This window comes from Hemicordylus capensis, chromosome 2, assembly GCF_027244095.1.
Source record: "Hemicordylus capensis ecotype Gifberg chromosome 2, rHemCap1.1.pri, whole genome shotgun sequence".
In the NCBI taxonomy this organism is placed as follows: domain Eukaryota; kingdom Metazoa; phylum Chordata; class Lepidosauria; order Squamata; family Cordylidae; genus Hemicordylus; species Hemicordylus capensis.
Window position 1 is genome coordinate 275,172,715 of NC_069658.1, and position 22,145 is coordinate 275,194,859.

Consider the following 22,145-nt stretch of genomic DNA (forward strand, 5'->3'; position numbering starts at 1 on the left):
AACCTAAGTGAGGCTCCCTGACTAATGGTTTATTTGATGGTCATAAAGCCTGCCATTTTAAGCCCAGAACATTTTGGCTGAAATTCAAATCAAATCACTTTATTGCAGACTTTGACCACATTACTCAATATAACCACACTACATATTCAACTAAAAAGTCAAACTTTCTAATTTTGCTCAAATTCCGCAAAGCTGGGAAATTGAAACCTAAGAACCATTTCTGGAGGCAAATGACCTTAAAACAGTGGTGTATGTGCTGGTAACCTCCAAGCTTGACTACTGTAATGCCCTCTATGTGGGACAGCCTGTTTCTGAAGTCTGGAAACTACAATTGGTGCAGAACGTGGCAGCCAGACTGGTCTCTGGGATAACCCAAAGTGAACATATAACACCGATTTTAAAAGAACTGCACTGGCTGCCAATATGTTTTCAACTCCAAGCAAAATACAAAATGCTGGTTATTACATATACAAACTTTAATGGCTTGGGTCCAGGGCATTTAAGAGAGAGCCTCCTTTGTTGTGAATCCTCCCATCTATTAAGATCATCTGTGGCAGTCCAGTTGCCACCGACTTGTTTGGCTACTCGGGACCAGGCCTTCTCTGTGGCTGCCCCTGGGCTCTGGAATACATTTCCTGTCAAGAGCTTCTCCATCTCTGGCTGCTTTTAAAGAAGACCCTTAAGATTTACCTGTTATCTCAGGCTTTTAGTTAAATTAATTAATAAAAATTTTTATTTTGCAAAATTGTTTTAACTGTGTTATCCTGCTTATACTTCTTGTATTTTAAATTATGTACACTGCCCAGGGATACACGTATCATATAAATGTATATAATGTATAAGAATGTAATAAATAAATTAAATTAAATAAGTGAGAGATTCAAAATTCTAGATTAGATTAGATTCCCCCACCCCACACCTGGAAGTTTGTTTTCAAACTTCTGGGAGTAGGGATCAGGGAAGGGGCCCCATCTAGGTTACAGAATTATTACGTCTCAGTTACTCCTGTTCAGATATCTACAATGATGCATTAAGGTTTCAGGTCCACAGGAGTAGCAACACCTTAAACTACATTTGGAAGTCTCTTCATTTGGAAGTCTCAAATGCACATGTATGCATTATTGATAAAAAGGAAACGACTTCTTCCAGTAAAAGCCTTAATGGGGATAAAGGAGGTTCTTGCAGCAGTCCCATTCTCTATGAGAGAAATTATTGCCATGCTCTGTATAATGCCAAAGAAGTTAACAGATGGCGGAATGGAAAAAGAAGGAATGGGGTGGGGGGAGAAATCAGAAAGGAAGACAACTACCATTCTTTATGTTACCTTTCTTTAGCAGCCCTGTATTGATTTTTTCTTTACTGTGCTCTGTTTTATAGTAGCAGAGGCTGTCATGCCTGTTAAAAATTCTTCAGCCTGCCTGCCCATTAACTGGCATAATCCCTCAAGTGCTGCTCCAACATAGCGCGCTTACATTTTAACACAATGGATACACATAGCAGCATACTAGCATAGAGTAGCATTAGTATACGACTAGTATAGTAGTATTTTCAAAGGAGATTTTTCTTAGATTCAAAGTATCATTGTTCAGTTATAAGACAGTGAAGAGAAATTAGTATAAGATGCAAAATACCAGGAATTAGGGCTGGGTGGTGGAATATCTGATTCCAACCCAATGTGTAACACCACCCTCGGTGCCGCACAGGAATGGGCACTCTTGGTCCAGCCAGCTCTGCACATATCCAGCACTGCACATATCCAGCCATATCCAGCACTGGTCAAGGGGGCTCTTCAATGGAACCAGAGCTCAAGGAGCTCCAGGAAAGATGCCCCAGGGCAGTGGTACATATTGGTAAGAACCGAAGATTCACAGCCATACCAGAAACAGCTGAACAAATACAAACCCCTATTTACACCACTATCTTCATACTGAAATATGATACCAAATTAATACTATGACAATGTATTTGTCATATTTGCAGGGAAATTCAATTCTTTTTGCTGATGAAATTTGCGTCTCATTTGGGCTAAAATTGATGTCCCACATCTCCCATTGCAATGCTTCCTTGCATACCTTCTTTCACATATAACTCAACATTGTGGACAACTATGTCAACATTGTCCAAGATTCCATGATAAAAAAAACTACAAGAGTTACGCCAGTATACAAGACCTGCTTAATCTCCTTGCAAAGAAGATTCTTCTCAATCTCATGCTTTTCACCCAGTTTCTTCTTCAAAACAACTTTTTAACACCTCCCTTTTAGAAAGGGTGTGCTACCTTAGGTGGCGCAGTGGGGAAATGCTTGACTAACAAGCAGAAGGTTGCCGGTTCGAATCCCCACTGGTATGTTTCCCAGACTAAGGGAAACACCTATATTGGGCAGCAGCGATATAGGAAGATGCTGAAAGGCACCATCTCATACTATATGGGAGATGGCAATGGTAAACCCTTCTGTATTCTACCAAAGAAAACCACAGGGCTCTGTGGGTGCCAGTAGTCGATATCAACTTAATGGCACACTTTACATTTTAGAAAGGGCATTCAGTAACAGCCTTTCACACCTGGTTTCAGTTACCAGTCATAATTAAAAGTTAAAGTAGGGATGTGCAAATCAATTCAAACTGATTTGACTTCAACTATTCAAATTCAAATCAAATCACCCCCATAAAAATGGTAAGGAAATTCGAATTCGAATTGAATCAGCCACATTCAGATTGAAATCAACAACAGTTTAGGGACATTTTGGCATATTAAAAACCAATCAGGCACCCTGGTTGGTCAAAAAAGGTGCCAAAATAGGTCAAATAGATTCAAATTTGAATTTGAGTTGAATCATCCAGTTATGGGCCAATTCAAATTTGAATTGAAATGGCCAATTTCAATTTGAATCAAATCTGAAAATTCAATCCGTGCACATCCCTAAAGATAAGCCTGGGTTTTCAACTTTGCAAGAAAACCAATTCAAAACAACAAATGTTTCATGTCTATGCATATGTCACAGGTTGCAAGTGGACATATGCAGTGAACGCTTGATAACCTTCTCAGACATTTCCTATTTTGTGTTTTTTTTCTCTCCTGCGCATCATTCTAATGATGTATCCACCATTGCAGCTGTCTCCTTTCTGCAATGTCAGGGCTATAACTATTCATATGGATATATTAATTTTTTGAAACCAATCAGGCACCCTGGTTGGTCAAAAAAGGTGCCAAAATAGGTCAAATAGATTCAAATTTGAATTTGAGTTGAATCATCCAGTTATGGGCCAATTCAAATTTGAATTGAAATGGCCAATTTCAATTTGAATCAAATCTGAAAATTCAATCCGTGCACATCCCTAAAGATAAGCCTGGGTTTTCAACTTTGCAAGAAAACCAATTCAAAACAACAAATGTTTCATGTCTATGCATATGTCACAGGTTGCAAGTGGACATATGCAGTGAACGCTTGATAACCTTCTCAGACATTTCCTATTTTGTGTTTTTTTTCTCTCCTGCGCATCATTCTAATGATGTATCCACCATTGCAGCTGTCTCCTTTCTGCAATGTCAGGGCTATAACTATTCATATGGATATATTATTTTTTTGATATATTTAAAAAACTGGTTGACTAAAACTGAGGTTTACAAAAAATAAACGCATAACTAAATAAAATTAAAATAGCATGTAAATCTAGTTAGGACAGTTTAAGATTGCCTAAGCAGTAATTCTACCATTTGCTGTTTAAATTCTTGCAATTTTGTAACAATAATATTCAAGACTGTTTTGATCATGCTTAGAGAACAGAATATTCGTCTGATCTAGTTTTAAAAGAATTTTTAAGGGGAATAGTAGACCGAGAAGCCTCCTCAATTGTATCCCACTTGTTCTTTCTCCTCCTAATAATGTAAATTACTTCAGTCATCCACTCAGGAAGCACAAGCACCACCCTGTGATTTAGTACAACAACACACCCACTGAAAATAACAGGAACAGTCAAAGCAAAGCTTATGTAGAGCAATTCAACCTATCTTCTGGGAACAGTTGATTCAAAGAAAATGGGGCGGGCGGGTAGACATTCAAGGAAATGTAGCACTACTTTGGGAGCAATTTAGCAACCCCCAAAAGGACCTAAATATATACCCAATAATTCCTAATCATCATAATCATTTTACCATTTTAGAGGAAGTTGAGGGACAATTTAGCTGGGTTTGCACTTGCATTTGACTGTGAATTTAAAGCTGGATTTGCCTCAATCACACTTTACTGTCAAATTCCCAGTTTAAAATGAACTGAAATTCAGTCATGTCCCCAATAATAACTGGGGATAAGTTATGCAATTGGCATGGTAGTCTTAACCCCTATGTTAACCCCTACTAACTGGGCAAAAAGGCACCCTTTTAATGTAGAAATTATCCTTATTTAGCAGAGGGAGAATAACTGGCCATATCCACCTCCAGCACAGTACCACCAGTGACTATTGCTCCCGTCTATCTTACATTTCTTTTTGGAATAGTGTTGCCATGAGCCCTGGAATTCTGGGTTTCACCCAGATTTTAAGCATCTCACCTGGATTGCTTAGGCTATCTGAATTTGCCCGGATTTCAGCTTTCTTTCTTTCTTTTTAAAAGCTAAGCTCTAGTCCTTGTAGAAGTGGAGTTATGGAGTAAAAAGTGCAGTCACTTATTGCAGTCTGCTCAACTGCTGAACTTGGATTAAGAGAGGCTGGCTGGGAGGATTTCAGGTTCACCAGTACAGTAATCCCCCAAGAAATGTTGCCTTTGTTTTTTTATCAGCAGGGGATCTCTATTGGGAAGTTGGGAAGATAGTTTGCTTTTGATGTAAATCACTGCCTGCCTACCAGGCCATGTATTGTAATGTTTAATGACTTTTTTGGCTTTATGTTCAATTCATGCTTAGATAGAAGTAAGCACCATTGGTTTCAATCAGATCTTCTCTCAAGTTAGTCTGTACAGAATTGCAGCCTTAATTTAAAAGCTGTGCATTTTTTTGTTGTTGTTCTATGGCTGCTGTTAATATGTCAAAGAAAATGGTCAAAGTTATCTTCCCCAACTATTGTTGGTAGATATCCAGAGCAAATACAAGTCAACTGGAACATGTAGCCGCTAATTTGCATATGCAAAATTATTTTCAAACCAATTTACATAATATACAAATTAGGCACTCGGATTTGGAAAGCTAGAGTATGGCAACCCTATTTTGGAAACTTTTGTTGAAAAGTGGTATATAAATATTTTTTCCCTGTTCTTTAAGGGTCAACTATATTTACAAACAAGCAAAGTAACTGACCAGAGACCACATAGCATGGTAGAAGGATGCTAGAGAACAGGAAAAGACTGCAAAGTAAACAAGTTGCCAGAATATCCCAGGAACAATATAACCAAAATGCTCAAGTCATTCCACCTCTTGAGCTGCATTGGCTGAGAATAGATCGGATGGTATTCTGTTTTTGACCCAAAGCACACACATCAGGGGAAAATAGACCAAAACACTTAAAGCCAGAAATAAATACCAAGAGGTGCAACACAAAAGTTCATTAAACTGAGCCCAATGTGTTTCAGGGACAACATTAAAAAATACTTAGTAATTCAGAAACAAGGTCTGAAATATCCTATGCAAGTACACTAGTATGTTGTATTGTCATCTTCTCATGAAGCTAGGAGAGCCAGCCAGTAATAAAACACAAATTTGCATTCTACTCATAGCCTTTTGGGAATAGGATTTGGAGGGGAGAAATTAGTGGTTTGTTTCAAGTCACCTGTTCCACTGTTTCTCCAGTCCCTCCACCCACCTTTTCAGTAGTAATTTAGGAGTCATACACACGTTGACAAATTTGTTGGTACCCTTACAGCTCATTGAAAAAGTATTTTATGCCTCCTGAAAAGTGATTAAATGAAAAGTAATTGTCTCATGTATACCTGCATGCCTTTGTTATGTCATCGAGTAAAGCAAAGTCAGTGTGAAAAGAGATAAAGTATTGCTTATTCTACAAAGACATTCTAAAATGGCCTGGACACATTTGTTGGTACCCCTAGAAAAGCTCATAAATAATTGGATTAGAGTGGTTCTTCAAATTAGCTGTTTTCTTTAATTAGTATCACACATTTCTCCAATCATAAAATCAGTCATTCCGCCTACTGAAATGGAGAAGAGTAGTTACTGTGAGGTTTGGTATCATCGTGTGTTTCACAATGAACATGGGTCAGAGAAAGCAAAGGAGAGAGTTGTCTGAGGAGATCAGAACGAAAATTATAGACAAGCATGTTAAAGGCAAAGGCTATAAGACCATCTCCAAGCAGTCTGACGTTCCTGTGACAACAGCTGCAAATATTATTAGGAAGTTCAAGGTCCATGGGACTGTAGCCAACCTCCCTGGATGTGGCCACAAGAGGAAAATCGACCCCAGAATGGGCAGAAGGATCATGAGAATGGTAGACGAAAAGCTAAGGATAACTTCCAAAGAGATACAAGCTTAACTCCAAGTTCAAGGTCCATCAGTGTCTGATTGCACCATCCGTCGCTTTTTGAGTGACAGTGGGCTCAATGGAAGAAGACCCAGGAGGACTCCACTGTTGAAAGAAAAACATTTAAAAAGCCAGACTGGAATTTGCCAAAATGCATATTGACAAGCCACAATGCTTCTGGGAGAATGTCCTTTGGACAGATGAGACAAAACTGGAGCTTTTGGGCAAGTCACATCAGCTCTATGTCCACAGATGATAAAATGAAGCTTTCAAAGAAAAGAACACCATACCTACTGTGAAACATGGAGGAGGCTCGGTTATGTTTTGGGGCTGCTTTGCTGCGTCTGGCACAGGGTGCCTGCATCTGGCACGGGCAGGTGGGGGGGGGTGGAGTCTGTGCAGGGAACAATGAAATCTCAAGACTATCAAGACATTCTGGAGCGAAACGTATTGCCCAGTGTCAGAAAGCTCTGTCTCAGTCGCAGGTCATGGATCAAACACTCAGCTAAAAGCACCCCAGAATGGCTAAGAACAAAACATTGGACTATTCTGTGGCCTTCTATGAGCCCTGATTTGAATCCTATTGAACATCTATGGAAAGAACTGAAACATGCAGTATGGAGAAGGCACGCTTCAAATCTGACACAGCTGGAGCAGTTTGCTCAGGAAGAGTGGGCCAAACTACCTGTTGACAGGTGCAGAAGTCTCATTGAGAGCTACAGTAATCACTTGTTTGCAGTGATTGTCTCTAAAGGTTGTGCAACAAAATATTAGGTTAAGGGTCCCATCATTTTTGTCCATGCCATTTTCATTTGTGTTATTATTTGAAATATTCTGTTGCATCGAAACTCTAAAGGAAAGTCTGATTTTTGCTAAATGTGGAAAAATTTAGCACCAATGATGGGTGCCAACTACGTTTGTCAGTTTCAAGCTATTTCAGAGACAATTGTGGGTTCTTCTTTTTTCGTGGAGGAGTACTAACACATTTATCCACGTGTGTATCCTCAGTTAGACTAAATATAAACTTGGCTTCTGAAAGCTTTAAATACAAATTTGTTAAGCCCAAAAAAAGTACTTGCAAGCAGCAGGCAGGCAGACAGTAGGCAGAGGCAAAGAGGGAAGGCATGCAAAGTGGGAGAAGGGCACGTGTAGGGTGGCAGAAGCCCACAGCCAGAGTGGGTAGGCAAGGGAGGTGGCTCCCAGGGGCAAGGCCTTGGAACACTGGTAACTCCTAAAGATTAAAAAGAAGTATAAATTGTGCCGTCGGATTGGTGTCGAATAAGTGTACAGCAGCATAAAACAGCTTGTCAGGAAGCGTCCTTAAAATTTTAGAGCGTATGACCAGGATTGAAAGAGCTACTTCAGACACTTCAAGGTCTTGTGTATTCCCAAGAGAATGTTGTGACATGTATCTTTTCGAATAGCAGATCCTATACCATATCACACACTGCTTCTGAACGTCCTCCCAGTTCCAAAAAAGGTTTGCCATGTGGAATGGGGGATTGCACCTTGTGGAGCAACTGTGTGAGTGCAGACCCATACAAGAGCAGATGTTTTGTGGAACAGTATGGCTCCCTACTCCCTCTCCCAGAAACCTACTTAAATGAAACATATAATGTATCATCGTGACAGTTAGGACTTTTTTGCCCCTTCAACCAATTCAATGGAGCAAGGGTGGAAAAACTGAGCACATCTCTCCATCAGTAGTTCTGGCCATGGGTAACTTGTCATGTTTTCTTAGAGAGGAGTATTTTTAACCTTGTATTTGATTGGTTTGTGCGAATCAGAATAACCTTTATAGATTTCTTGCTTAAGTTAAAAACTGAATGAGTTCTCGTACATAATAATGTAAATGTATTGTAGTGATATCTATATTTATTGACTGTTATTTGTGTGGTGTTCTAGAGATACCTTTAGCCCCAAAAGTCTATAAATCTTGTTGGACTCTGTAAAGCATTACATTACTTTACATTACTGTAAAGCATTACATTACTACAAAAGTAATGGTGCCACAGAGAGTACATTCCAGATTCCCAACTACAACTGGCCTCCGTCTTTATAGTTAACATAATAAATTGTCATGCAAGACAGTTAGCACCAGATTATCACACCTGACAAAAAGGTTGTTCTTGTTGTTGTTGTTATTAATAATAATAATTTAATTTCTAGACCGCCCTTACAGAATAGCTCAATATAGTTATACATAATCAGTTCCCTTCTGTAGAATTCAATGACTTTTAGATGCAAAAATGAAACCCCAATAGTTTATTCACAATTATTTCAGAGCCTATGTCAAGTACTTATGTGTTTACATTATATTAGGAAGAAGACAGAGTAATAAGGATGGAAACAAATCACATAATACGTTTTCAAAAATAATATATAAAACTTTGAAATAATGTAAACACAAATGTGACAGCACCACTATGAATAAGGGGGAAAGAGTAAACAAAAAATGTGTTATCTGAAATGATACTGCATTTTTAGGCATAGCCACTCCCCGCCCCCTTCGCTGCTTCAGTGGTGATACCGGGCAAGCGGGGGTGGGTGGGGAGTTGCAGGCCCAGCCTGAGAAGTAGGCACACGGGCCGCCATTTTTGCCCCGTCATGTGTTGCAGGCGGACCAATCAGAGTACAGGAGCACCTGCATAAGAAGCTGAATCCGTTCCATTTGTTCTCAGTTGCTCTGTAGGCAGGCACCCTCCCGACCGTCCCTTGAATCAGAAGGGAATATTCCGGTCACCTTTTGGGGCTAAATAGGAATATTTTGGATCTCAGCTGATTGGCAACAGTTGGGGCCTTTTCTCACCTACTTTTCACAGACTTTGCTGAGGTTGTCACTGGGTTATCTGGTTACTTTGCAGCTGAGTGCAGGTTGAGGTAGGTTAATTTGCAATGGTGTTGGACTGGAGGACCGTTATGGTGAGTGGGAATATGGAGGAAGGCTTGGTGATCTCGCAACTCTCAGGCTGGATCCACTCTCACTCGGATGCATGACAGTGAACGCCGCTCAGTGCCTCGCGACCTGGGTTGAGGTGAGCTGGCATGCATCCCCTCGTCAGGGGTAACCTCATGGTCATGATAAGCTTCTGACTGGTTCCTAGCCAAAACAAAGCCCAGTCTTTCACCCTCCTGTGGGCATACCTCTTATGAGATTAGCCTGCGTAGGGGATTCCCACACATTAGTTCAGTTCCTCATTGCAGGTTTGTAATTATTTAATAAAGTAGCCCTAGTTTATTCCAACTATGCATGTCCTGTCACTATTTGGGTCTGGGTTCACAACTTTTGAGATTCCAATCTCAGGATATCGTTCTAGCAACCATAATAAATTATGGAATCATATGTCTAGAAGGGCCCTCCCAAGCCATTGTTCATTCCCCACCAAGTGGGATGGGTCAATTTCCACATCAACCTGTCATAAATTGCTCCATGAAATCTCAACTGCGATATCCCTGTCCACAGTAAGAGTGAAGGACCAACAAGCTGCACCACAGAAATATAGCTGTAAAGCAACTTGCTTAAAATTATTCAAGTGAATGAACCAAATTGCAAGCTACAGGAGAAGGCAACCTGCCTCCCCAGAGTCACTGCCCAGTCTGATCTGTGGGAAATGTTTCACAATCTCAAAATACAGCAAGCTCTTTAAACCATTACTATAAGCAAACCAATCCACTGAGTAGGGCAGATTACTAAAATGCCAAGTCCAGAAATCCCATCAGCCTGTTCTAATTTACGAGAGAAAGAGCAATAAAAACTAGCTCTTAAATCGAAGGCAATACAATTTCATAACACAACTGGAGTGCCAGAATACAAATCTGGTATGATACATATATTTAAGAAATATATCTTGAAATTAATGTGACTATACTAGAAATAAATATCTCTAATACATTAAAAAAAATCCTTACTAACTTACAACCAAAATTTATTGACAGTGCAATACCATCATATTACATTAGGAATGCCAATGGATGAACATCATATTACATTAGGTAATGTAATGCAATGCAAAGTAATGTAATGTAATGCAAAGTAACCATATGAACATCATATTACATTAGGAATGCCAAAGATGGTTCAAGGCCAGCATCTTAAGATACATGAACATACACAATGGGACCATTAGTGTGCTCTGTGTTTCTTCAGACATGACAAGTGTAAGAAACGGATATAGTCTCCTGGAATTAGGATGCTGGGGGAGAAATCTTTACTCAGTCAAACACACATACTTTCTTGCAAACCCCAGCCCAAGCCTCTACATATTATGGACACCAAATCATATGAATTCACTCATACCTTCTCTGCAATTACTATGGGCAGTGTTTAACAGCAAAATAAAGTAGGCAGAATTCAATCCATTAAATCAATAGGAATTTCCCTATTTACACTTCTTCTATTAGAACTCTCCCTCAAATAATACAATGGAATAGTTACTGATAACGCCATATACATACATGTAGCCACTGAATTGTTGATTACTTTTAATCACAACAAACTTCAGTTTCTATTGTCCCCAATGTATGGCTTCCCAATGTTTTGAAATGGTAAAAGGTCAGTTCATTGCCTTTAAAAATGAGTATATGTACATAAGAATAACTTTTTATCTTCTTGACAGACCTATTCCTCATGCCTGAAGGATGAATCATGGAAACTTAAAATACTCTCAGATGTAGCAGCCTTGTACAGGATGGCACTTTATTATAGAAAGTGAGAAAAACCTATAAATGCATTTCTCAGTATGCATCTTCATTATAGACTGGTCATCTTGTTAAGATGCACTATTTTATGAGGAGTATGTTGTTTTATTTTAAAAACATATACTTCCTCTTTATATTCAGAAGAGAAACTCAAGCTGTTGGTAAAGATCGGTAGAGTTAATCACAATAAACAGAGATTGAGCCAAATGAGGTGGAAGATACATTACCACAACACATACTCTTGAAAATAAGACTCTATATTTATATCTCAGGTCATGCCAGACTAATCTTTTGAAAGAGCTCCTAGTTTAGTCTATAATGGCAGTGCTATATGCATACTGTTTCAAAAAAGCATTTGACAAACTCTCCTGTTATATCCTTGTTGACAAGATAGTGAAATGTGAGCTCAATTACACTACTGTTAGGTGGATTCACAGCTGGTTCAACAGTTGCACCCAACAGTGCTCCATTGATTACTTCACACCTAGAGGGAGGTATCAAGTGGAGTGTCCTCAAGTGGGCTCTGCATGGGCAATTATGCTGTTCAACATTTTTATAGATTATTTGGATGAGGGTGTAGAAACAATGCTTATCAGATTTGCAAACAACACAAAGTTGGTGGGATAGCGAACAGCTTAGAAGACAGAATCAAGAGGCAAAACTATCTGGACAGACTCAAACACTGGGCTAAAACCAAATGTAAAGTCCTGCATTTCACAAATATAGGATGGGGAGACCTGGCTTGGCAGTAGAACCTGTAAAAATGACTGAGGCATGTTGGTGGACCCCAAGTGAAACATGAGCAGGAGTGTGAAGCAGCTGCTAAAAAGGTAATGCAATCTTAATCTGCATTTAACAGAGGCACCATTTCCAAATCACGAGAAGTTATTGTTTCACTCTACTCTGTGCTAGTCAGGCCTCACTTGGAATACTGTAACTATTTCTGGGACCCTGCATTTTAAGGAGGGCATTGATAAACTGGAACAGGTTCAGAAGTGGGCAATGATGATGGCAGGAGAGCTGGAAACCAAGTCCTGTGAGGAATGATTATAGACCTGGGTATGTTTAGCTTGGAGAAGAGAAGACTAAGGGGAGATATGATAGCCATCATCAAATGTGTGAAGGGCTGTCATATGAGGAGGAGGAGGAGGAAAGGACTTGTTCTTGAGGGCAGGTCTAGAACCAATATAGTTCAGACATCAGGAGGAACTTTGTACTGTAAGAGCTGTTTAACAGTGAAAAGGGTTGCCTCATGCAGTGCAGCGCCTTGTGCAGGACTCTTCTTCACTGGAGGCTTTCCAACAGAAAGATTTTCCCATCTTTTCTGTTCCCCAAAGATGGGTAACCATCTTTTGGGAACAGTGGAGCAGACTGCTATACCGTGGTCCCTTCCAACTCTAAAATTCCATGAGCATTTGTGCCCTGATAAACCTGAAGAAAACATAAGGCTGAATAACATTGCTAGCACTGAAGGCAAGGGGCATGTGTTCCAAATGTATAGCTGGGCCTCTTGCTTGCCTGCATGCCTCCTTGCCCCATGACACCCACCACCAGCCTTTTTTTTGATGAAGCAGGAGGCAGTGGTGAGGGATACATGCTGGACTGGAATTAACAATGCCAGCCCAGCAGGTACTCCCTATCACTGCCTCCTCAGACACCCAACCTCATTTCCCCCACAACACATACTTCTAATGGAAAGGGGGAGGGTCCGAGAGCAGAGTGCTTTCTCCCCTTTTTCCTTAAGAGTGAAACATACAGCTTTAATGTCCCCATATTTCTGTCCTTTAAAACATGTTTTAAAACATTTCAGCGGGCGTGAAAGTAGCATCACCATCAAAGATTAAATAGTTTTCTAGAGCATTTCTTTCTTGAACCTGTGCCCAGGTCTGAATGAGCCATCCCAGGAGTATGCCATACCTTCATAAGTTCCTACTTCAAGAAGAGTTCCACTTTTCTCAAGCTCAAGAAACTCCTGGACAGTCAGAAAGTTATAGTCGACCCCAGGCACTTCTCCTTCTCGTGGAGGACGGGTTGTGCCTAGATGAGGAAACAAAACAAAACAAACATGAGCATTTACATTGCAAGGGCATCTGCAGAAAGAAATAGAAAAGTAATATACCACTGATAGAAACATTGCTGAACTTCCTATGAAATTTTGGGGGAAAGAGGTCATGAAGCAAAACATCCTCATATTCTGAGGCTTAAGAGAATGAGTCTGCAACCATCACAAGTTCACACTACATCCTCCTTTCTCCTGGTATGTGGGTGTGGGATATGGTCAGAAATGACCAGGGCTCATGGGCTCCCCAATCTTTAGTTCATGGCTCTACAGGAGTTCATGGCTCTGCAGGAATTTCTCTATGCTACCATCTGATACTTTCCGTGCTTTAAGAGAGGGGTTATGGTGCAGGAGCCCTCAACTCCTGCCTGTGGCTTCCAGCGGCATCTGGTGGGCCACTGTGCGAAACAGGATGCTGGACTAGATGGGCTGTGGGCCTGATCCAGCAGGGCTGTTCTTATGTCTTGTGTCCTCCCTAATCACCCGAGATTTGATTTGGATTTTATTCCATTTGCTTTGGATTCAGATCGATCCCCTATTTTATTTATTTATTTTTATTTTTGCATTTATATACCGCCTTTCGTTAAAAAGATAACCCCAAGGCGGTTTACAAAAGTTAAACACATAAAATAAAAAGACAATAAAAACATCATGTTAAAAGTATAAAAACATATAAAAACAGGCATAAAAACAATACAACAAATAAAAACACAGAGAAGCCACAGCAGAAAATGATCATGTAAAAGCCTGGGTAAAAAGCCAAGTCTTTAAAAGCTTTCTAAAAGCCGTGATGGAGTCCGAGGAACGAATGGCCACTGGGAGAGCATTCCAGAGTCTGGGGGCAGCAACAGAGAAGGCCCTGTCCCGAGTGCACGACAGCCGGGCCTCCCTCATTGTCGGCACCCGGAGCAGGGCCCCCTCAGATGTCCTTGTCAAGCGGGCAGCAACTCTTGGGAGCAGGCGGTCCCTCAAATACCCCGGGCCCAAACCGTTTAGGGCTTTAAAGGTCAAAAGCAGCACCTTGAATTGGACCCGGAAACGAACCGGCAGCCAGTGCAGCTCTTTCAGAATGGGGGTGATATGTTCCCAATGGGCAGCTCCGGATAAAACCCTCGCTGCCGCGTTTTGCACTAGCTGCAGTTTCCAGATATTCTTCAAGGGCAGCCCCACGTAGAGCGCGTTACAGTAATCCAGCCGCGACGTGACTAAGGCATGGGTAACTGTGGCCAGATCTGCCTTCTCGAGAAAGGGACGCAGCTGGCGGACCAGCCAAAGCCGTGCAAAGGCACCCCTGGCCACCGCCTCCACCTGAGCTTCCAAAAGCAGAGCCGGGTCCAGTAGTACCCCCAAGCTGCGTACTTCCTCCTTCAAGGGGAGTGCAACCCCATCCAGAACTGGTAAAATCTCCTCATCCCGATTGGCTCTCCTACTGACCAACAGGACCTCCGTCTTATCCGGATTCAATTTCAGTTTGTTAGCCCACATCCAACCCATCACGGCCTCCAGCCCCCGATTAAGGACATCCACCGCCTCCCTAGAATCAGATGACAAGGAGAGATAGAGCTGAGTGTCATCCGCATATTGCTGACAACTCAGTCCAAATTTCCGGATGACCTCTCCCAGCGGCTTCATGTAGATGTTAAACAGCATGGGGGACAAGAAGACCGATCCCTGCGGAGGCCAACGGCCACGGGGCCGAGCAGTAGTCCCCCAGCACCACCTTCTGAACCCTCCCCTCAAGAAAGGACCGAAACCACTGCAATGCAGTGCCTCCGATTCCCATACTCGAGAGGCGGCCCAGAAGGATACCATGGTCGATGGTATCAAACGCCGCCGAGAGGTCCAGCAGAACCAACAGGGACGCACTCCCCCTGTCTAGTTCCTGGCATAGGTCATCCACTAGAGCGACCAAGGCAGTCTCAGTCCCATATCTGGGGTGGAAGCCAGATTGAAAAGGGTCCAGATAATCCGTATCATCCAAGACCCTCTGCAGCTGGGACGCCACCACACGCTCTATCACCTTGCCCAAAAAGGGGAGGTTAGACACAGGTCTATAGTTGTCCAGGTTGGAGGGATCAAGGGAGGGCTTTTTAAATAGAGGTCTTACCACCACCTCCTTAAGGCACGATGGCATCCTGCCCTCCCTTAATGAAGCATTAACGATCACCTCCAACCATCTACCTGTCCCCTCCCTGGCAGCTTTTATTAGCCATGAAGGGCAAGGGTCAAGAGCGCACAAAGTCGCCTGCACACTGCCCAGGATCTTGTCCACATCCTCAGGCCTCACCAACCGAAAAGAATCCAACACAACGGGACCAGATGGTACCAAAGGCACGTCTGCCGGAACTGCCAAAACTCTGGAGTCCAGGTCAGCACGGATGCAAGCGACTTTATCTGCAAAGCGACAGGTAAACCGATCACAAAGAGCTGTAGATGGCTCCTCCCCCATCGTCTGGGGGGATGTGTGGAGCAAGGTTTTCACCACACGAAACAGCTCTATTTGTCTGCACTGAGCAGACGCAATGGAGGCGGAGAAAAAGCATTTCTTCGCCGCCCCCACCGCCACGGAGTAGTCCCTAAAATGGGCTCTAGCCCATGTTCGGTCGGATTCGTGACGACTCTTCCTCCAGCGTCGTTCTAGCCGTCATCCGAGTTGCTTCATCGCCCTAAGCTCCGAGGAAAACCAAGGAGCAGAACGGGCTCCACCAAGCCGGAGAGGGCGCTTGGGGGCAACCGTGTCAACAGCCCGGGCCATCTCTCCATTCCAGAGATCAACCAAGGCCTCGACAGGGTCACCAGCTCTGGACACTGGAAACTCCCCGAGGGCCGTCTGAAATCCAAGCGGATCCATAAGCCTCCGGGGGCGGACCATCTTAATTGGCCCACCACCCCTGCAGAGGGTAGACGGAGCAGTCAAACTAAACCCCACCAGGTGATGATCTGTCCATGACAAGGGAGTGGTCTCAAATTCCCCCACCTCCAGGTCATTTATTTCCCGGTTGGCAAAAACCAGATCCAGAGTGTGTCCCGCCACGTGGGTAGGGCCCGATACCAATGAGGATTCATTATACGCCTTCATTTCTTCTGTTTATTTTGACTGACATTGGACAGTGCCAACTGTCAACTGTCCCAAGACAGTCAAAATGAATAGAAGAAATGAAGGTGTGTAATTAATCCTATAAGGATTCATTGAGGAAAAGTTATTATACACCAAATAATCAAAACACTTGAAAAACAGTGACCACACATTTTGCTCCATAACTCCACTTCTACAAGGGTTAGAGCTTAGCTTTTTTAAAAAAAAATGAAAGCTAGGAATCTGGGGGAATTAATAGGAGGGATCAAAATCTCGAATCGATTCAAATAAAATCAGGCGGGATTCAATTTGGACCTGAATTTATCCAATGAACCACAGGGGCGATTTGTTCTGTTTCCAAATCACCCAAATCAGCTAGATTCAGGTACAAATAGATTTGTACCCAAATCAATTTGCACATCTTTAATTAAAATGTTCCGCCAAAATGAAGTACATTAAAATTCCATTTATTTCCTTGGGATATTTACAGACATTTAATTATTTCTTGACTAAAATCACTAATTAAAATTGCTTAATTGTGAATGGATCACACCTACTTACAGAACAACTAAGAGGTGCAATCCTATGTCCCCTGAACAAATTGCCACATTCCAATTGGTTGCAAAACATTTTATTTGTAAACAGGAATTTACATTACAAACAAATGTTCACCTTCCTAATGTATTTTTTTAAATCCTGTGATTAAAAAAAGAAGTAGGCACAATAAAGAGCTCCAAAATACTCAAATCAGTTCTCTTTAAGAACATACTTTCCATGTTATTGAGACACAGTTGTATTTTTCTGAACTTTAAAAGTTCAACTTCAGACACAGGTGCTCAGAGCAAAAACAGAATGGACTCAAATGAAGTTTGTTCTTGCATGCCCAATTTAGCCCATTGCTCATGCTGGATGCTCACAGAACAAAGAATTGCCTGGGATGCTGATTCATTCATTGATACTTAGGTTGACCTGTTCTGTCTCATCTGGTCCTGCTTGTGCTCTGCACATAAATGCATGTCTAAGTCCCCTCAATATCAAGAAACTGGTAGCTTCAAATATAAAAATGTACAGAGAAGCTTCAGATATAATTTCACCAACTGTGTTTCTTTCCTTCTGTGATATCAACAAGGTTACAACAAACACCCACATTCCCATTTGTTGTATAGTGCAATGGTTACTCTCACAGCTTCATTGTCTCTAAGCAAATGTTCCTAACTGCAATTCAGAAAGGGAGGAAAGAAAACAAGGGGCAAGGGATTCCCCGCCTCCTCCTTTCTTGTAGCAAAATGACAGGCTGCCGGCTGGACACACGCCTGACAGATGGCATTTCAAAGGGTTTTTATGAACCATCTGGGGAGTGCACACACAGTACAAACCACACTTACTACCAACACAGGAGAGCTTTCCTTTTCAGTGTTGTTTAAGAAGAGCGACGGAATGAGAGGCAAATCAAATGTAGTGTCTTTTCCTAGGATCATTACATTAGTAAAAGCACCCTTTTTGAGGTTGAGATCATGAATGAGCAATTAATGTGTATCTATCATGCCTCAAACCATCATTACACATTCCCATGATGTGATTGCTAACATTCTGGGAGAAGAATTACTTCAGCCTCTGAAAAAGAAACCAAATGTGATGTAAAGGTTTTCTGGCAGTGTTTGTGAACCAAAAATTCACATTCCTAGTAATTTTTCAAGACATGCAAATTGACACACAGCCCAGAGGTGTCAGCGATCACAAAACTGGGAAAATAGAAACACTAAGGGTATTCACATGCACAGCCTAACCCAGGCTAAGCAGCACAGCCAAGGTTAGGCTGCGCATGTGAAGCACCAGGAGTGAGGCTGCACCCAGCGCTGCCCCTGCACAAAGCCCCACTTTTAAACCCAGCGTTTAGCCAAGGTTAAGTGGACCTGTGGTTCGATTAAACTTGGCCGGCAATCGTCTGGGCAATTATTGCCAGGTTAAATGGTCTCCCCACAAGCAAGGGGGAAGCAAGCCAGGAGGAAGGAGTGTCCATGCTGAGAGCAGCAGCACTTGTGCCCTGGGGCACCTTGGAAGGTGGGGCGGGGGGTCCTCCCACTCCCAGAATCCCCTTCCCCCACAATACTGCTCGTGTGGGATTGTGGGAAGGACAGTGGCTGCTCGTCTACAGGGGAAGGCAGTTAGCCCCTGCTTTCCCTTCCTCCCCAGCAAGGTCATGTGAAAGATCTCATGGGCTACTGAAAACCAATAATTAGAAATTATGCACAGGGAAGTTTCATAATATTTTAAAATGGCTTATTAAACAAAAATACTGATTGTATTGTGACATACTAAACTTAATTATGCATGCAGATAATTTATTTTACATAGACATTTCACACATGTTCACTAAGCTTATCTGTGCATTTCATCACATGTCCCAATCATTTCATCACATGTCCCAATCATTTCATCACATTGTGCATTTCATCACATGTCCCTGGCAAAAATGCCAGGGCTTGGCAGTTTTGCCCTTAGCAAACTGTTTGGCTGGAACTAGGAGCCAATCAGATTTAAATCCAGGGCTCCATACACAAAATATTTAGAAAAAACAGCAAACTCTACTGCCATTAAATGCACCTTTGTATGGCCAGTTTTTCTGGAATTCGAAGCTATCTCCACAGTTCCAGTTCACCAAATACACTCTTCATCTCACCCCACTCATCACAAGCAGAGGCAACAAGGAAATTAACATGGTGTACAAAATGCCCTGTACAGAAGTATGTTTACATTTGGTATCTTCATACTGAATTTTGTTTCTGTTATTAAAGGAACAACTTCTGCTAATGTAATATTCATAGTATTTACTTATATTAGATCACTTCGTAAAACATAACCTCAAAGTCAATAAAGTACCCTTTAGATGTTAGAGCAGTGGTGGTGATGTTTATCTGCAGGTTCTACTCCATGGTGTTCCTATAACATTTCAATAACTGATTCCACATGGATGGGGTCAACCATATTGGCCCTTACAATCCAATTGTTGCCCCCAATCTTGGCCAGGTGCTGAATGCATGCTTAGAGCCCATGCAATTGGGGTGGGCCCTTGGGAACGCAACTCCTACATTACAGCCAGGCATTCACAAACCCACTTGCCAGCTAATCAGTGTCGAGTGCCCCCAGCCCTCTGGTGAGCAGGATACCTAGTACCACACAGATCTCCTTCCCAGAGAAAAAGGATGGGGAGGGGAGGGAATTGGTGGCAACCATAAATATTGGCTGGCTAGAATTTGTGATGCCCTTTCAACACCAATAATGCTAAAAGGGCATCAAAGTCAGTGATTTGATGAGACAATATAATCACTGCATATACTTCAGAATCCTAAAATACCTCAACAAAAAAGATAATATGAAAATTGAGGTCCCCCCCCCATTTTGTTGTGCAAGATTTCAGGTTAAGCTGCCTAATAAATGTTGACACCCTGAGGCAAATTAATCAGAATCTTGCTTACTGTAATCTGTAATCACCTCAATTACCTTCAAATTAGATTATAACAATTATCTTATATTGTATCACAATTAAACAATATGAACAGTCTTCAGAGTGTAGTTCAGAGCTTGGATATCAATGGCTGACAACAGTTGTAGCTTATCTAAAATATCTGTATATATCCCCTCCTCAACAGTTTTTGATGAACCACATAGTAGCTCATCTAGTAGTTCAGGAGGCAACTCACACTTACCTGCAACAGCATGGGAGAAAACATGGGTTGACACCCTGTGGTGCTAACACCACTTTGGGAACATATGTATGAAGGAGTAGCTTGGATAAGGACAATTAAGTGATTCCTTTTCTCCTGCCCATAGGACATCTGCACAGGAAGTAACCATGTAATTGGTTACACCCTTCACAATTCTTTCATAATATGTTCCTGGAGCTGTGTAGATTGCATCATAAGGAAAACTCACAGAACTGCAGCAGGCAAGTGTGATTCCACCCAAAAGTAACCTGTGCATTTTAGAAGTAAATTTCTAAAGTGAAAGGGAAAGTCTGGATCAGATCATAAACTATTTTACGGTTGTAAACTATTTTACTGGATTTTGACTGGTCCTTTTTATTTTTTGGCCTCATTTTGCAACTAAAAGTCCAAAAGGCATCCAGTTACTCTAGTGATGCCCAGATCTCAATAGTGGTCTCTGGCCATCACTCATATGTCCAGAACGGAAGTAATACTGGGCATTATGAAGAGTCCTCATAATGGAAACCTGGCAGTGACACGTTGCAAATTCAGACATGTTAACATAAGACAAAACAAGGTGGGCAAATTTCAAGGAGTAATAAATACCAATTATATAGGTATGTTTCTTGAACCAATCACTCTTTTCTTAGGATTATTTTCCCAAGACATACATATAGCCTATATTACCACTTAAAGACCGGAAGGGGGGGGGAACCTTACACCTGGGAACAAAGGATGGAAATAAATGATCCTATATGGAAAACAATTCCTTGAAGACCTGAGGAAAACCTAGTGAAAGGCAGGAGACAGCCTGTACACAAAAAGGAACACAAATTGCTTATTTTACTGACCAGAATGGTCCAGAAAGATTTGAACACCTATTTTATTATTTTTATTTTATTTTTACATTTATGTCCCGCTCTTCCTCCAAGGAGCCCAGAGCGGTGTACTACATACTTGAGTTTCTCTTTCACAACAACCCTGTGAAGTAGGTTAGGCTGAGAGAGAAGTGACTGGCCCAGAGTCACCCAGCTAGTTTCATGGCTGAATGGGGATTTGAACTCGGGTCTCCCCGGTCCTAGTCCAGCACTCTAACCACTACACCACGCTGGCTCAATTGTACCAGTAAAAATGAGCAGTCCCTCTTAAAAAGACATCATCATTTATCTTCCAGACCAGTTTAACTGTTAACAAGTTTGCATTTTCAAGCTGAGTAAGAAAATGCTAATCTATATCTATATCTATATCTATCTTCCATTAGCTATGGAATCTATGAATCTATGTCAAATATTCAGACCAGTGAGTATAAAGCTAAGTTTTATGGATGCTTCTCTCTTTGACTAGTTAGAAGCAGTGACATTTTCCTGCTCTTCCTTTCTAGAGGCAGCTGAAAGGGTCCATTTTCCACACTTTTACAAAAAATATAAAGGAAGTCCTTCCCATCCTGGAAATCTTGCACAACTCAGGGGAGCCCATATCACTTAAAGGTCACCCTCTTCTCTCATGTCATCTGATAATTTGGAAGGTCTGCTTTGCCTCTTCTTTATCTGTCACCTAAATCACAGTTTAATGCGAGGCAGAGAGAGCTTTGCAGATCTGCTGACGGCAATGAGAGCACAGGACAGACAGCGACAACCTGCTGTGTCTCAGAAAAGGCAACCTGATTAGTGGTCAGGCATGAACATGAACTAATTCTCTGTGACACACAATTACAAATATCCCAGTAAATTGTGACAAAACCCTGAAAAATACATCCAATGACAACACTAGAGCACCAAACTCTTAGCATTGACACTGTCTTATCTTCTGATGATACATTGCTAAGCCAATTTTTACCTGGTGTAGAGCATTCAAGTTTTCAAAGGCCTTCCAGACATAAAGCAGTAAATGAGAGAAGTGCTTTCTTTAGAAATAGTTACCAAGAATATATCTTACTTCTATTTGCTAACAGGAGCACCTGTGGCTAACAGTTTCAGAAGAAAGATGTGCAGGACAGAGATGGACACCCAGCCACTCACAATCCTCTGAACTATTCCTGACCATTAGGAACAGTTCCTGTATTGTTCTACCCATTCCTGGGCATCTGGAAAGAGGCCATTTGTGGAATTTGCTAAACTGGGTCAAAATTAATGGAAAACTTCTCCT

The 22,145-nt window shown here is 41.7% G+C and overlaps 1 protein-coding gene across 32 annotated transcripts in view; it reads right to left on the minus strand.

Annotated features, from left to right (window-relative positions):
* Positions 1-22,145, minus strand: part of MAGI1 (membrane associated guanylate kinase, WW and PDZ domain containing 1) — a 683,050-nt gene that overhangs the window by 145,662 nt on the left and 515,243 nt on the right. For all 32 annotated transcript variants that reach the window (XM_053290563.1, XM_053290583.1, XM_053290573.1 and 29 more), the window contains one exon: positions 13,079-13,198. In XM_053290563.1, coding sequence (XP_053146538.1) covers positions 13,079-13,198 — 120 coding nt within the window. The remainder of the gene's footprint in view (positions 1-13,078; positions 13,199-22,145) is intronic.